The sequence below is a fragment of the Protomyctophum parallelum genome (assembly GCF_964188405.1).
Source record: "Protomyctophum parallelum genome assembly, chromosome: 19".
In the NCBI taxonomy this organism is placed as follows: Eukaryota; Metazoa; Chordata; class Actinopteri; order Myctophiformes; family Myctophidae; genus Protomyctophum; species Protomyctophum parallelum.
The window spans coordinates 40,571,858-40,587,348 of NC_139717.1; the positions used below are offsets into that span (position 1 = coordinate 40,571,858).

Genomic DNA, 15,491 nt, shown 5'->3' on the forward strand with positions numbered 1-15,491 from the left:
GGCAGGGCACAACTATCTCACCTCCTAATATTTAATTATCAGAGTCAGATTACCCCAGGTGAAGGAGTTCAAGTATCTCGGGGTTTTGTTCACGAGTGAGGGGAGAACGGAGAAGGAGATCAGCCGGAGAATCGGAGCGGCAGGGGCGGTATTGCAGTCGCTGTACCGCACTGTTGTGACGAAAAGAGAGTTGAGCCAGAAGGGAAAGCTCTCTGTCTACCGAGCAATCAACGTTCCTACTCTCATCTATGGTCATGAAGTGTGGGTCATGACCGAAAGAATAAGGTCACGAATACAAGCGGCTGAAATGAGTTTCTTCAACGGGTGGCTGGCATCTCCCTTAGAGATAGGGTGAGAAGTTCAGTCACACGAGAGAGACTCGGAGTAGAACCGCTGCTCCTTCGCCTGGAAAGGAGCCAGCTGAGGTGGTTCGGGCATCTGGTTAGGATGCCTCTCGGGCGCCTCCCTAGGGAGGTCCTCGACGCATGTCCCACTGGGAGGAGACCCCGGGGCAGACCAAGGCGCAGTTGGAGGAAATACATTGACTCTCTGGCCTTGGAACGTCTCGGAATCCCCCAGGAGGAAGTCACTAATGTTGCTCGGGAGAGGGAAGTCTGGAGCTCTCTGGTGGAGCTGTTGCCCCCGCGACCCGACTACGGATAAGCGGTTGAAGATGGATGGATGGAGATTATCCATATACCGGTATCCTAAATCCTATTGCATGAGTCTTTCAGCATTTGGACTCTCTCTCTCCCCCTCTCCCTCCCCACTCTCTCGGTGGGCTCTGACACAGCTGGAAACACTCTTTACAGAAAGTATGGCACACCAGTGTGGATGCTCACATAATTATGGTTATTATAGTTATCGTGCTCAGTGTGAACGGCGCTTTAGACTTATTTATCTGGCATGTGCTCCTTCCAGTGTTGTCGTTGTTATCTCCAGATTCAAACTTTGTTGTTGTTGTTGTTGTTGTTGTAAATGAATGCACTGCATGATCATATCAAAAGTAGCAGATATACAAGCTCGAAACTCATGCTGTTTTTTTAATTTGAATCCTGAAAAGTAAACAGCTTTGGACATACAGTATGCGGTTTCCACCCGACGGAGACGATATAATGAGAAAAATAGCAGATCTACAAGCTCATATCGCGCCACCGAGTGGCGCGATACGAGCTTGTAGGTCTGCTATTTTTGAAAGAATCGAAGAACGACTGACATTTCTACAATCTGATCTCAGGTCAGAATGGGTTAATCAGACCAGTGTGTGTCCAGTGGAAAACCTCGTATGAATCTGATCTCAGGTCAGAATGGGCTAAGCGCTGAGAGGAACGACATGCACAGGACACGCCGACATGTGTACCTACCTCCATTCACCAGTAAATTACCAGTAGATAACAAGGGAGGGTACTCGGGTCAGCAAAAGTTAAAAGAAACTTGACTCTGATCTTTTTTCAGCTGAATGACGTGCATTCTGCTTTGTATTCGACCCACGTTGTGGTTGTAGAACACTATAGCTGCCCTTTGAGCATCATTGTGTAATCAATGGCAAACATAAGGGGGGTGTTATGCTACTTCCACTATCAAGTAGATGCCTGTATTTCGGTGCACCTCAATAAGTGGACTGATAAATGTACTCCATACATAACCCATTCTGACCGGGCACCCATTTTGGTGTCGGCATAATGTTGTGCTTTAGCTATTGAAAAATAGCAGATCTACAAGCTCATATCGCGCCACCGAGTGGCGCGATACGAGCTTGTAGGTCTGCTATTTTTGAAAAATCGAAGAGCGACTGACATTTTTAGAATCTGATCTCAGGTCAGAATGGGTTCATCAGACCAGTGTGTGTCCGGCGGAAACCTCGTATGAATCTGATCTCAGGTCAGAATGGGATAAAGAGTGCAGGCAGACTATGGAGACACCAGACATCTCAGTGGACTTGTAGAAGGGACTATTTTTGGCTGCCGTCGTACTATTTCTCAGTCTGCAGAAGAGATAGGAAGTCGGTGTTGATAAGTGTTTGTGAAACCCATTTGCAGTCCACGCGGGAGATACAGGCCAAGCACCGGGAATCTGTGAGCGCGCGCGTGCACACACACACACACCTTCACGCGCAGGTATATTTATCAGTCGATAAGCCAATGCCGAGACTGAAAGAGAGGGAGGGAGTTGTGTGTGTGTTTGTGTGTGTGTGTGTTTGAGAGAAAGAGAGATGGAAAGATGAACAGAGATTAGGGGGAGGAGAGACATGGAGAGAGGCAGCGAGAGGCTGACAGAGAATTGCTCCCCACCGCTGCACTAAAATCATCAGCGGCCCAATTTCACTGGAAGCTCCGAACCCGTCCATTATCCACACACTCACTGACTGTCACACACAGTCTCATCTGGACCCTGACAGATGACTGCATGCCTGTCTCTCTGTGTCTGTCTGTTTCTCTGTCTGTCTGTCTGTCTCTTTCACACACACACACACACACACACACACACACACACACAAGCTTGTCTTTGTATACACAACTACTGCAAGCAGACTCACTGACAACCAGGCAGCTACACAACACATACCCCTGGAAATATGCGTCTCTATACTGGTGAGACACAGGTGAGAAGTGAAGGTGCGTGCGTGCGTGCGTGCGTGCGTGCGTGCGCCATGTCATATCGATGTGCATATATCCTACTGTAGTATGTACACGTGATGATCTCCAGATCTCTCCTCTCATTTCTTTCTCCGGCTGCTTCTGCTTTCACACAGATAGCATCCAGCCCAACTACAGTAGGCTTACCTTAAGATAGTGTTCTCACGCTCAAACACAATAATACTCAGAGCAGCCTCACGTGCGTGCGTACGTGCGTGTGTGTGTGTGTGTGTGTGGGGGGGGTTACAGGACTACAGGCGTCTAGCATTGCCACTTTAATCACATCATCTTACCTGCGAGAAATGTTTAAATCGATTTGCTGAGATTGCGCTGCGGTGCTTTGTGCACCCTGCCAGCTGACTATAGCCCCTCTGCACTCCCTCAGCGAACCAACCAGTGAACAGCCACCCCAGATAATAACCCATTCTGACCTGAGATCAGATTCATACAAGGTTTCCGCCGGACACACACTGGTCTGATGAACCCATTCTGACCTGAGATCAGATTCTAAAAATGTCAGTCGCTCTTCGATTTTTCAAAAATAGCAGACCTACAAGCTCGTATCGCGCCACTCGGTGGCGCGATATGAGCTTGTAGATCTGCTATTTTTAAATAGCTAAAGCATTACATGATGCCGACACCAAAATGGGTGCCCGTTCAGAATGGGATAATTACCTTTATAAGTGTGACCCTTTTGAGATGCTTCTTTAACACCCAAGAGGGGTCTAAGGACACTGTAAAATTGGATTATATTACGCCTTCCATTCCACTGATGCTACTATAAAATATTATCCACTTTTCTCCTTAGTGGGTTGTTTTGTCATTGATCGACCAATCAATTGCAAATTGCAAGACCAAATTGCAAAGGCACGGCCGCACCACGGACCACAAAAGCAATTTTTTTCAGATCTGTTTATTAGCATCTCGGCAAGTCTGCGCTGAGTTGTGGTACACATGTCCCTCTAAATTGGCATCTAGTAAAGCGTGAGTGAGTGCGAGCGGAGGTGTGGCTCTCACCTATCATGGGCGACTCGATGAAGCTCCAGGTGTTGCTCTGGGGAATGTAGGACTGGAGCACGCCCGCCGAGCGGCCGGCCTCGTTCACCCCTCCGAAGACGTACACCTTCCCCCCGCACACCGTGGCCGCGGCGGAATGCACCGGTTTGGGCAGCGGGGAGACCGTCTCCCACTGGTTGGTGATGGTGTCGTATCTTTGAAGAGAGAGAGAGAGAGAAAGAAACGTAGGCTTGAAATGACATTACCTCCTTTAATCCATTCTGACCTGAGATCAGATTCATACGAGGTTTCCACTGGACACACACTGGTCTGATTAAACCCATTCTGACCTGAGATCAGATTCTAAAAAAATGTCAGTCGTTCTTCGATTTTTCAAAAAATAGCAGACCTACAAGCTCGTATCGCGCCACTCGGTGGCGCGATATGAGCTTGTAGATCTGCTATTTTTCAATAGCTAAAGCACGACATGATGCTGACACCAAAATGGGTGCTCATTCAGAATGGGTTAAATAGTTCATGGGACAAATAAATATATACGTTCATAAGGGTTAGCGTAAAAAAGGAAATCTTCCAATTCAAATATACAGCTGGCTGCATGTCTCTAAGTGCAGTGACATTCTGTGATTATTTGCCATAATCATTAAAATATGTATAATCTTCTGCCAAATTCAACGAGTGTTGGTGCTGTCAAAACCCCGAATTGGCCTAATTGGCATCAATCCTTAATCATTAAAGAATTTGAAGAGCAACCAGGAGGGAAGGACTTGTGTGACCTCGCTGCTTTGGAAAACCAGGAGCTCAAGTGGGAGGTGTTTTGTCAAACTCAGAAGTGGAGAGTTTGCTAGGCAGCTTCCAACATCACACTGGTAACTACATCTCCCAGGGTGCATCAGCAAGATGCCTAGCAAACTCTCCACTTCTGAGTTTGACAAAACAGTGTTGGGGGGGGGGTGCGTCAGCGGGTACAGGCTTTATAGTTCCGACACTATTATTAGTCCGACAGTCATTAGACCGACAACATACCTCAAACCCTAACCTCACCATAACCACAAGCATGGGAGCAGTGCATGTTCGAGCGCTAGTCCGACCGTTGTTTCCCGCATGTCGGACTAATGCAGCTAGGTCAGGAGGTAACAGGGGGTGCACGGCCAAAAAAGGTTTGGGGGACCGCTGTGTTAGTTGATGTTATGGCCACAGAGTCGTCTGTATTCCCTTTTGTGTTCATGTTGCACTGCAGAGGAGCTGTTATTATTTTGTTGTTGTTTTTGAGGGAAGATGCCGCTTTTCTGCGTTGCTGCTGACTACTGATATTTTGTTAAGAATGTGGGGGGCCACTGTTCGGTTTATTTGTGTAATTGTGTGTGTTGGTGAATTTTTGCTGCATCTCTCCCTGTTGTTGGCCAGGGGGAGATATTAACCCATTTCTGACCTGAGATCAGATTCATACGAGGTTTCCACTGGACACAGTGTGTCCGAGCGCGGTAAGCTGCAACGCCTAAAGTGGCCAGTAGAGTGTAGCACAGAGTAAAGTGGCACAGAGTACACTACTACGTAGTACAAGCCCTGGGCCGTTCCTGGGGCTCTGGATGTTCCGGGGACCCTCAGGGACCCCCCAAATGGTAACTACAATACAGTACAGAGCACAGTAGAGTACAGTAACTATAACAACAAATGTATAGTTTTTATTTTATTTTTGGGGGAGATTCAGATTCCCTTCATCTACTCCTGGAGTGCGTCACGTGTAGAAGTGGACAGTGCTTCCCTTCTGCTTCCTCAGATTAACCCATTCTGACCCGAGATCAGATTCTAAAAAATGTCTTCTACGTCCCGACAGTTTTCTGAAAAAGCTATGTTTCAATGTCAGTGGTTCTTCGATTTTTCAAAAATAGCAGACCTACAAGCTCGTAGCGCGCCACTCGGTGGCGTGCTATGAGCTTGTAGATCTGCTATTTTTCAATAGCTAAAGCATGACATGACGCTAACACCAAAAGGGGTTCCCGGTTCCCACTTCATAGAGGGTGGTTGGCCTGGGTGCAACGTGAGTGCAACGTGATTCCCCTCCTTCAAGGACAAACACCAAACACGGTCAAAATTCAGATCAAAAGGAACAAAAACAAACACTTTGGGAACTGAGGGTTTTTCTATTATTACTTTTCACTGCAGTTGTTGATTTATTTTCTGTCCATATTCTGTTTATGTCCATATGTTGCTGTTATTCTAATTTGAATATAGACATACATGTATGTTTTTTTTTTGGTTTTAAAATGTTTTTAACTAGTGCACTAAATCTTCTGAACAGACTATATTCACATCAATATGTCTGGGTCCCCACTCACTCAGGGTTGACGAGTCACACCTGTAGTGATGGGAGGGGCACCACAATGTGGTGTTTTTGATTGGGTAATGGGGGAACTCCCTTATTATAAATGTACAAACTTGTGTGTATGTTCACATGACCTGATGAAGATCTGACAGATCGAAACGTTGTCAGTATTTAAATAAAGAACGTCTTGCTAGTACCTATGGTGTGCGGGCTCCATCCAATTCACTCATATGTTGCGTGGTCACACAAATTCAATTAATTGTTATCTCCGTCAGTATTGATATGCAATACTGACCTAGCACTAGCACCTTCTGATACTGGTCCAGTTAACGATATACCATTATTGACTGTTTCTGCCTGCACACTCTATTACTAGTTGGTACTTCGTAACTAGGGTTACATATATGGCGTTGGTCCATGTTTCCGTTAAACTACATTTTATGGATTTATTCATGGATCGAATGACAGATATCGCAAAATACCCAAAATTAAATGGCGGATACTGGATGGGGACATGTGAAACAAGATGAGTAAAGTGTCATTGCTCCCTTACGCCAGATGGAAATGTTTGGAGCCACCATGCTCTTTATTAGCCCATTCTGACCTGAGATCAGATTCATACGAGGTTTCCACTGGACACACACTGTGTCTGATGAACCCATTCTGACCTGAGATCAGATTCTAAAAATGTCAGTCGTTCCTTCGATTATTAAAAAATAGCAGACCTACAAGCTCGTATCGCGCCACTCGGTGGCGCGATATAAGCTTGTAGATCTGCTATTTTTCAATAGCTAAAGCATAACATGATGCTGACACCAAAATGGATGCCCGGTCAGAATGGGTTAGACATGAATATGATGGGGAGTACCTCCTGTCACATTTGTCAATCTTGAATAGAATGATTGACGCGACACTCCCGTCTAGACACAGGAGGGTAAAGATGAGAACAATCGTGAGGGGAATCTTCTCTCATCGTTAATGGAATCTGTTAAAGTTAAACCATTTATAGTGATCTGTGAATTTCCGTGACAGGACAAGACAGTGGGAGACTGTCTGTCGTCTTGAAGGAGACATTTACTAGTAGCGTTAATAACCACGTCCAACCTGGACCTTCCTATTTTGGGGACAGCACAAGAATTAATGGAATGACTTACAGTATTCTTTCTTTTGCAGAGATAATATCGCATACAGTTAAGGCTGGAGCAAATGCTACTGCGGGCCCATACATTATTATGACACATTATTGTAATGTATATATACTGATGGCTGGATAGCCGAAATGTTTGTCTCCTGTCTAAAATGCAAGAATAAATGACTGAAATGCAGTCTTGGTGTGTGCGACCCATTGCTGTTATTTACGTTATTGTAATGTACATTGTACACACAGGCATAAATGCATACATATATGCCCAAATGAGCATGCATGCACAGAGAGAGGGCACTTTTTATGCAAGGAAAAATTGTAAAATTGGCAAGTTCCCACTGCAAGAAATGTACTTTCCTCCACTCATTCTGGCTTTGGGGCTGACGGATATAATTAGCGGAATGCCTGCACTGCCTGGGAAAAGGCCAACACATACGTGCAATTAAACCAATTACACAATGCAACATATGTCTGGAGCTACAAGGCTTTACTCTGCAGTTTGGGCTGAGCTGGACATTTCTCTTTGAAAGCAAAGGGAGTGTCGTTGCCAGAGACATAAAGCTGGGGGGGTTTGCTGGACAAATTACCTCAGCCGAACAAAGCATGGGGTATATGTGTGTGTGTATGTGAACGACTTTGCATTTACGTGCGTTTCCGTCTGAATGTTGTGAATATACGTGTAACACGTGACCGCATGTTATTCCTGTATACAGTATGTATGTGAGCAAACAAAGAGCTTGTGCGTGCGTGTGTGCGTGCGTGCGTGCGTTTTCATCCCATGGCTCCATTAGCTTTGTATGTGTTGGTGAGTGTAATCCTGTGTCCACGGGCAGCTGATCAAAGCCTCATTAGAACAACGACAAGCCGGATCCCAGATCAGCAATTAAACACTCACGTCCATTCAGGGTATACCACAAGCCTGCTAAATAGAAGGCGGTTCCTTGATCTGCCACTAAAAGGCCCTTTGAATTAACATTTCACAGCTGAAAACTAGGACATCTGGTCATAAACCGCCGGTGTCTCTCTCCCCTCTCTCCCCCCCCTTCACCGTCGCAGTGTCATCGGCATACAGACTGAATAACCCATTCTGAACGGGCACCCATTTTGGTGTCAGCATCATGTTATGCTTTAGCTATTTAAAAATAGCAGATCTACAAGCTCATATCGCGCCACCGAGTGGCGCGATACGAGCTTGTAGGTCTGCTATTTTTGAAAAATCGAAGAACGACTGACATTTTTTAGAATCTGATCTCAGGTCAGAATGGGTTCATCAGACCAGTGTGTGTCCGGCGGAAACCTCGTATGAATCTGATCTCAGGTCAGAATGGGATAAACAACACAGCCTCTGGAGGGTAGGAGCGGCACAGCCAGGCTAGTCTGGAGCCGAGTCCATGAGGACAGGGCAGTGGAGATAGGGCTGACTCTGTAGAGCAGTGTGGTTTTCAACCCTTTTCACGTCAAGTTCCATTCTGCATTAAGAGCCGTGGACCACCATTTTATGACATTTTAGCCTCTCGGACCCAAAACATAGAATATTTTGCATTCGACGGGTAGGATTTCGTCCACAATTCCATGCTGTGTTGATGCTGGTATAGCGTTAGGAGAGGTATAACAGCCATTGATCAAAATAACAATTCTTCTACATTCTCCAATTGTGTAGACCAGGCGTGTCAACTCCGGGGGTGCCTGCCTGCCTGGTAGCTTTTGCACCCACTGGCAAAATAATAAGCCAATATGCACCCACTGAAATTTCCCCTCCCCCCTGGTCAAGTTGTCACGTACTGTAGTCACATACCTTTACGGGGGGTGGGGGGGGGGCGCGCTTGGGCCAAGATAGGTGTTGGGCCGCCCAACTTGGGCATTCAAATGCTAATAAGGTGGCTTTTGTTCTGCTGCCAGTGCCAGGTAGAGAGTATAAATGTTGCATACAGTACAGTACAGGATTTATTTCCATTTGACTACGATGATGAAGCCACCTCCAGCCAAGAAGAGATTCGTCCAGTCCATGCTACAATTCGGCGCCGCTGCCTCCGGCTAAAACACACCCTAACTAGTCCTTAATATCTAGCGGAAAACCCACCAATAAGCCCTTATCCAACACAAAGTAACTGATTTTTCTCAAGCCGCACAATTTCACTGGAGCGCGCAGCGCTTATATGCACATGATACAGGCCTACATGTCCCGTCCCAAACACTGAGGACAATGAGGAGGTAAAGTAAACTTGTTTATAATGTGGCAAGAAAAATAGATTCTAATTACTTTTCGGTGCGCACTCACCATGAATCCAAGCAGAGGTCCTCACAAGTATAGGTAAAACACAGTCCCTATGGCCCGTTGCGCAAAAAGTTGATATCTAACTTTGGCTATAAATCAGCCAAATCTCAACCGATTGGTATAATTCCAAATGGTATACACTCAATGAAATTTATATTTTCCATTTTTCATGGGCGTATAAGTCATAGAGAGCCAGAGAAAGGAGAGATATGGTAGGGTATAAGCCCTAAGCCCTGTTAGCCATGCAGCCTATATGTTTCATGAGCTGTGGTGGCTTGCACTCTCTCAATTAGGGATTTTCCCAGTGGATCATTTCACTGATGTGTACAAGCGTGGCTGGGGGCGGGACTGGGGAGCACTCACTAACGTTATAGCAACATGACGCCCCTGGTGTAGACTTGCAGATGTTAACAATAATTTAACTCAGAGAAAGTTTAATACATTTTCAAGAGTTAAAGGTATATTCAGTGATTTCACTTAATTCAAATACTTATTTTTTTGTTTTGTTGTGATAATCCTCTCTACTATAGTGTGCTGACCATATAAGGAGTTCCTCCCTTTCCCCAGTTAACCCCTGGGGGTAAAAAAAACCTTAGGTTTCGTTTTTGGCTCTCTATCCTGATTGGATGAAAAGCTTAGGTCCCAGCCAAAAACTAAACCTAAGGTTTTTTTTAGTGAAATCACTGAATATACCTTTAAAGATGTATAAGGCTTAATTTGGTTACCAACTCTCCATCATTTATAGCTGGGGACCACCTGGAACCCCCCTCAAGAACCACTGGTGGTCCCCCGGACCACTGGTTGAGAACCACTGCTGTAGAGACACTGCAGGAAAGGTGGCCGTAAAACGATCAGATAATTAACTCGGTTTCAACGAGAACAAAGGCACACACTCACAAATGCAACACACAATCTGCACGTAGATAGGAGACACCCACTCGCACACAAATGACCACCACAAAGACACAGATACGCTCACTGCAAGACACAAAGACACACACTCGTCACTGTGCGAGTGTGCGCCAGGTTGTAAGTAAGCATGGCACAGAGGTTGGAGGAGCAACAGCAGCCTCTTGTTCTCTGGCAGTTGTAATTAACTCCCCTTACATTGGCTCCACCGAGGCATCAAGGCCACCCGTAGTCTCTCATTCAGGCAGGACGCAATGAGAAACAACACCACCGATTCTTCCTCAGGAGCTGAGCTGTATTTACCGTCCCATCTTCATTATAAAAGGCGCGTTGATATACAAATGGTAAACATGTGTACGGTTAGTCTGCGTTCATTTCCTCCGTCTTTGCGCACGTTTTCTGAAAGCTTACTAATCTAAGAAAATATATTTCCACAGGGGCAATAGTGCAAAATGTGTGAGAATAAACCAGGGGGGCAGTCAGACAGATGTTTCGTGAAGCCACTAAAGGAAATCGGGACTTCCTGAAAGTTCATATAATGGCCTGTCATTGGGCCCAAAAAGCCCCATAGCTCCATAGAGGCCCATGTATTTGGGCCCAACTTCACCTAGACTGTATTACCTTAATAAACATGGTCATGAATACTTTCTGCTTCCAGTCACTAGTTTAAAGTCTCATTTCTCATGTCATATTATTCTTTTGGGAAAATGATGGTCCCATTTATTAAAGAAATGACCATAAAGTCGCGTATGTTCTGAGGGGCGTGGCTACCGTTACAGTCTATGAACTGTTGTCTGGGCCAGCCAATGGGCCAGCTGGGCCAAAACGGATCTAGAAATATGGCGATTTACAGTGCAAGGAATTACAGGCTTCATTTAAAGTCCATGTTAGACCCGGGGAACGCTTTGTCCATATTTTTTTTTACAGTCTATGGAATAAACGCCAGGAGGACCAGAGGTTGTTGCAATTTCCCGTCATTTCACTTTTCCCGACAACTTCATGATAGCTTATCACGCTACGTTAAGCGCACTCATTAGCTTGTTAGCTAGCTGATCTTCTGTCAAAAGAATGCAAGGGGGAAAGTGCACAGTGGAGGTCAGAGTCCCTGATGACCTTGGAGGTCACGGGCGTGATTGAATGCAGGAGTCAGGACACGTGCGATGCCCTGCCCTCAGATGTGGTCTACAGCCTACTTAACAGGTCACACATGGACCATTGATATGCACGAGCAGCTGTTGTAGCTTGGTAAAAGGTGCTAATGGGGCAGCCAATGTATCTATTGTTGTCGGTGGAGCCGATTGTTTTTCCCCATCTCCGTCTTTCAGCAGCCCAGCCTAGGCTGGGCAAGAGCTCCATTGACTGGGCTGCCCAACAGACGCTATAGGCTTTTGTTAGGGGACACGTTCTAGCATGCATGCGCGTGCACCGCCGCACCGTGCCGTACCTGCGAGTGCGCGTGAAAAAGATTATTGGTACCATGCCTTGGCACTGCGTTCTACGAGCATGACGCCACTGCACTCAGGTGACCACTGGAGCAGTGAGAGTAGAGTAGAGTAGAGTAGAAGAGAGGACGATTTACAGTTCATCAGATGCTCTTAATCCAGAGCGATTTACAGTAAGCAAGAACAACACATGGTAATACATCAAATACATACAACATTGTCATCAAGAATCATGAGAGAATTTCTGCAGAATGAAGCAATTAGTATACGCTATAGAGTACTATGTCTATATAAAATGCTATCAAAATTACATAAATTGAGACTTTGCATAATGCTTGAAGGTCATCGAAGCTAGGACAAGTGCTCTGGCAAGTGCTATGGGCTAAGAGGAGAGGAGAGTGATAGATTTACGTACATAAAATCCCTCTCGATCCATTTGCACATGCAATCAGTTTGAAATTAAAATCTGATTTACTAAGGCAGCAGCTACTGTAATTGGGGTCTACCAATGGGACCATCTTCAAGTCACATTTTAACCCATTCTGACCGGGCACCCATTTTGGTGTCGGCATCATGTTATGCTTTAGCTATTGAAAAATAGCAGATCTACAAGCTCATATCGCGCCACCGAGTGGCGCGATACGAGCTTGTAGGTCTGCTATTTTTTGAAAAATCAAAGAACGACTGACATTTTTAGAATCTGATCTCAGGTCAGAATGGGTTGATCAGACCAGTGTGTGTCCAGTGGAAAACTCGTATGAATCTGATCTCAGGTCAGAATGGGTTAAAATCCAATGATGCTGAAAGCTTAGGGCAACAGAATACAAGGTGAGAGAAAGGCAAAAGGATAAAGGCGAGAAAGGGAGGAGGGAAACACAGTGGGAGAGGGAGGTAGGACAGAAGCCACGCACAACACAGAGAGAAACAATACAACAGAAATAGAGGGTGGGCGGACAGTCTGACACAGAACTAGACCGATGGCAGACAAAGGCAGGCAGAGGTTTTTCAATATCACAGCAGCTACAGTACACTGTTGCTTTGGACTGACATTATGTGGATTGACATGTTATAGCCATAGGCGGAGCTTGACCTTGACGCCTGGGGGTGCGACTGCTTGACCTTTATTTTATTATTTTAGCGTTTTTACAATGCCCTAACCCCTAAAAATGAGTTATTTAGGTAGTACAGCAGCTCACACACATACACACATGCACTACAGCCATACAGCGAGTCATCATATCATGATAAGAGAGATGATTACAAACTACAGTCAGAAGCCAGAAGTTAAGTTAAAAAAAAAAAAAAAACTTTTTTTTTGCCAGGGGGTGCAGTGCACCCCCTGAACCCCCTCAAGCTCCGCCCATGGTTATAGCATATTATTGACATATTTCCACTGACGCTATACACACTGCATCGGTAGCTATACTGTGTGAGCTATGTATGTTTACTTTGTACCCATGAAGACAAATCGCCCCACAAAGTCATGTACTGTATAGCTGACAACGAGCAAAACACTGTGTTGTGCCGCTTTGAACCGCAAACTAGAGACCTGGGGCTGGGACACACAAATATAGAGGGAGACAAAGAGAGAGAGAGAGAGACATGGTAAGAAGGAAAAGAAGGGAAAGGATAAGATCAAATTGAGAGAGAGAGAGAGAGAGAGACAAGTAAAACATTTTGAGAATTAATGTAGTCCTCACATTGCATGTGGATAAATCTCAGCTAACCGTGCGGCTAATATTATGGCTATAATTCTGCTATATTGATTAAATCTTAACAAATCTTCACTTATGTGGCACACAATATTTTCAAACGGGGATTTGTGGTCACATAAATATTATTTCGGGGGTCATGGGACACGGAAATGTTTGAGAACCACTGGTGCGACAGACAGGCGAGAAAATGAAGTCGGTGATAATCCAATAGCATATAAATTAAGGAATGAGTCACCCAGTGTTGGGAATCTGTCACTGTGTGACAGAGAGTCAATACAGTGGTTGGGGAAAATAGCTTTTCTTCCACCATGCTATACAAGCGTCGCAATGTAAATGTAGCCGTCAGTTTGAGTAGAGCCGTTTCAGGACTCCACTATGGGCCCTATACTTGAGCATACTTAACAATTCATTCAGCTTTGAACTGACCACAGAACAGCATCTCAGGGGTCAGTTTATACTGTGTGTATGTATATATATATATATATATATAGCACGTACATTCCAGAGCTAGACGGTCTGTTTCTCTCTCTCGCCACACTCTTTCTCCATTCTGATTTCTCCTTATTTTCCTCTCTTCACCGTTTACCTACCTACCCCCCCCCCCCCCCCCCCCACACACACACACAGTGATGCAATCTAATCACGCAGAAAAAGCCTTAGGCAACTCAGCCAATTCGCTGATATGGTTACCTGCAGGGGAATGGGGTCCCATCTCCCTCTCTATCTCTCTCCCTCTCTATCTCTCTCTCTCTCTCTCTCTATCAAGGTAAACTGTAAAAGGTGGACTGCCAGTCTCTGAGAAACTGACACGCAGCCCATTTCCCATGAGGTAGTACACACACACACACACACACACACACACACACACACACACACACACACACACACACACACACACACACACACACACACAGTCACACACAGTCACACACACACACACACACACACACACACACACACACACACACACACACACATATAATGTTTATTTAATGATATAGGCGGGTAACAAATTAAAAGAAAAAAACAAATAACTCTACTGGAGAGATTCCATTAAAAGATATTCTCTTCTTTTGGTGTTTTGACGACTTGGAATGTAGTGTCTAACTAACACATCGGTCCAAAATCTCCCATAGGCGTTCAGTTGGGTAATCTGGTGACTGCAAAGGCTATACATCACATAATTATGATGAATCATTTTCAAACTCATCAAACCATCCAGTGATCTATCGTGCACTGTGAAGGTGTGCACTGAGCACACTGTCATCCCGGAAGAGACCACTCCCATCCTATGATGGGGGTCCCCAGCTAAATGATAGTTTGGAACCCAATTAACCCTTATGGGTCTACTCTGTATACTCTCAGAGTTAAATTAACATTGATTTTACAATATAAATTGGGGTCCCAGAGATAGAAATGCCATTAAATGGGGGTACGTAGACGTAATGCATGTCAAACTGGGGAAATTAAAAATCTTCTCTTATACGTGAGTCCCTGGCATATCTTTTCAAATGGGGGGGTCCGTGGGCTAATTAGTGTCAATTTGGGGGTCCTTGACATGAAAGAGTTTGGGAACTACTGTCATAGAATAAATGATTTGCAATTTTGCAGTGGCCCTTGATCTACAGCCCATAGATCTGTCGGAAGCTCTTTCTGTGGATAAGCATACAGGCCTGTGCCGTTGTCTTGGTGTACGCCACACATGCACTCACCCATACGCCACAGAGCATTTACAATTAGACCCTTGCATCAGTCAAAACTTGACTATTGTAACTCTCTCCTTACTGGCCTATACCGGCATGGGCACTTAACCCATTCTGACCTGAGATCAGATTCATACGAAGGTTTCCACTGGACACACACTGGTCTGATGAACCCATTCTGACCTGAGATCAGATTCTAAAAAAATGTCAGTCGTTCTTCGATTTTTCAAAAAATAGCAGACCTACAAGCTCGTATCGCGCCACTCGGTGGCGCGATATGAGCTTGTAGATCTGCTATTTTTCAATAGCTAAAGCATTCTTCTCCAC

At 45.2% G+C, this 15,491-nt stretch overlaps 2 protein-coding genes across 2 annotated transcripts in view; one reads left to right on the forward strand and one right to left on the reverse strand.

Moving 5' to 3' along the window:
* atad2b (ATPase family AAA domain containing 2B) overlaps positions 1-15,491 on the forward strand; it is a 636,500-nt gene that overhangs the window by 241,316 nt on the left and 379,693 nt on the right. The gene's annotated exons all lie outside the window — the stretch shown is intronic.
* Positions 1-15,491, reverse strand: part of klhl29 (kelch like family member 29) — a 343,820-nt gene that overhangs the window by 14,059 nt on the left and 314,270 nt on the right. The window contains 1 exon segment of the mRNA XM_083791051.1: positions 3,654-3,846. Coding sequence (XP_083647177.1) covers positions 3,654-3,846 — 193 coding nt within the window.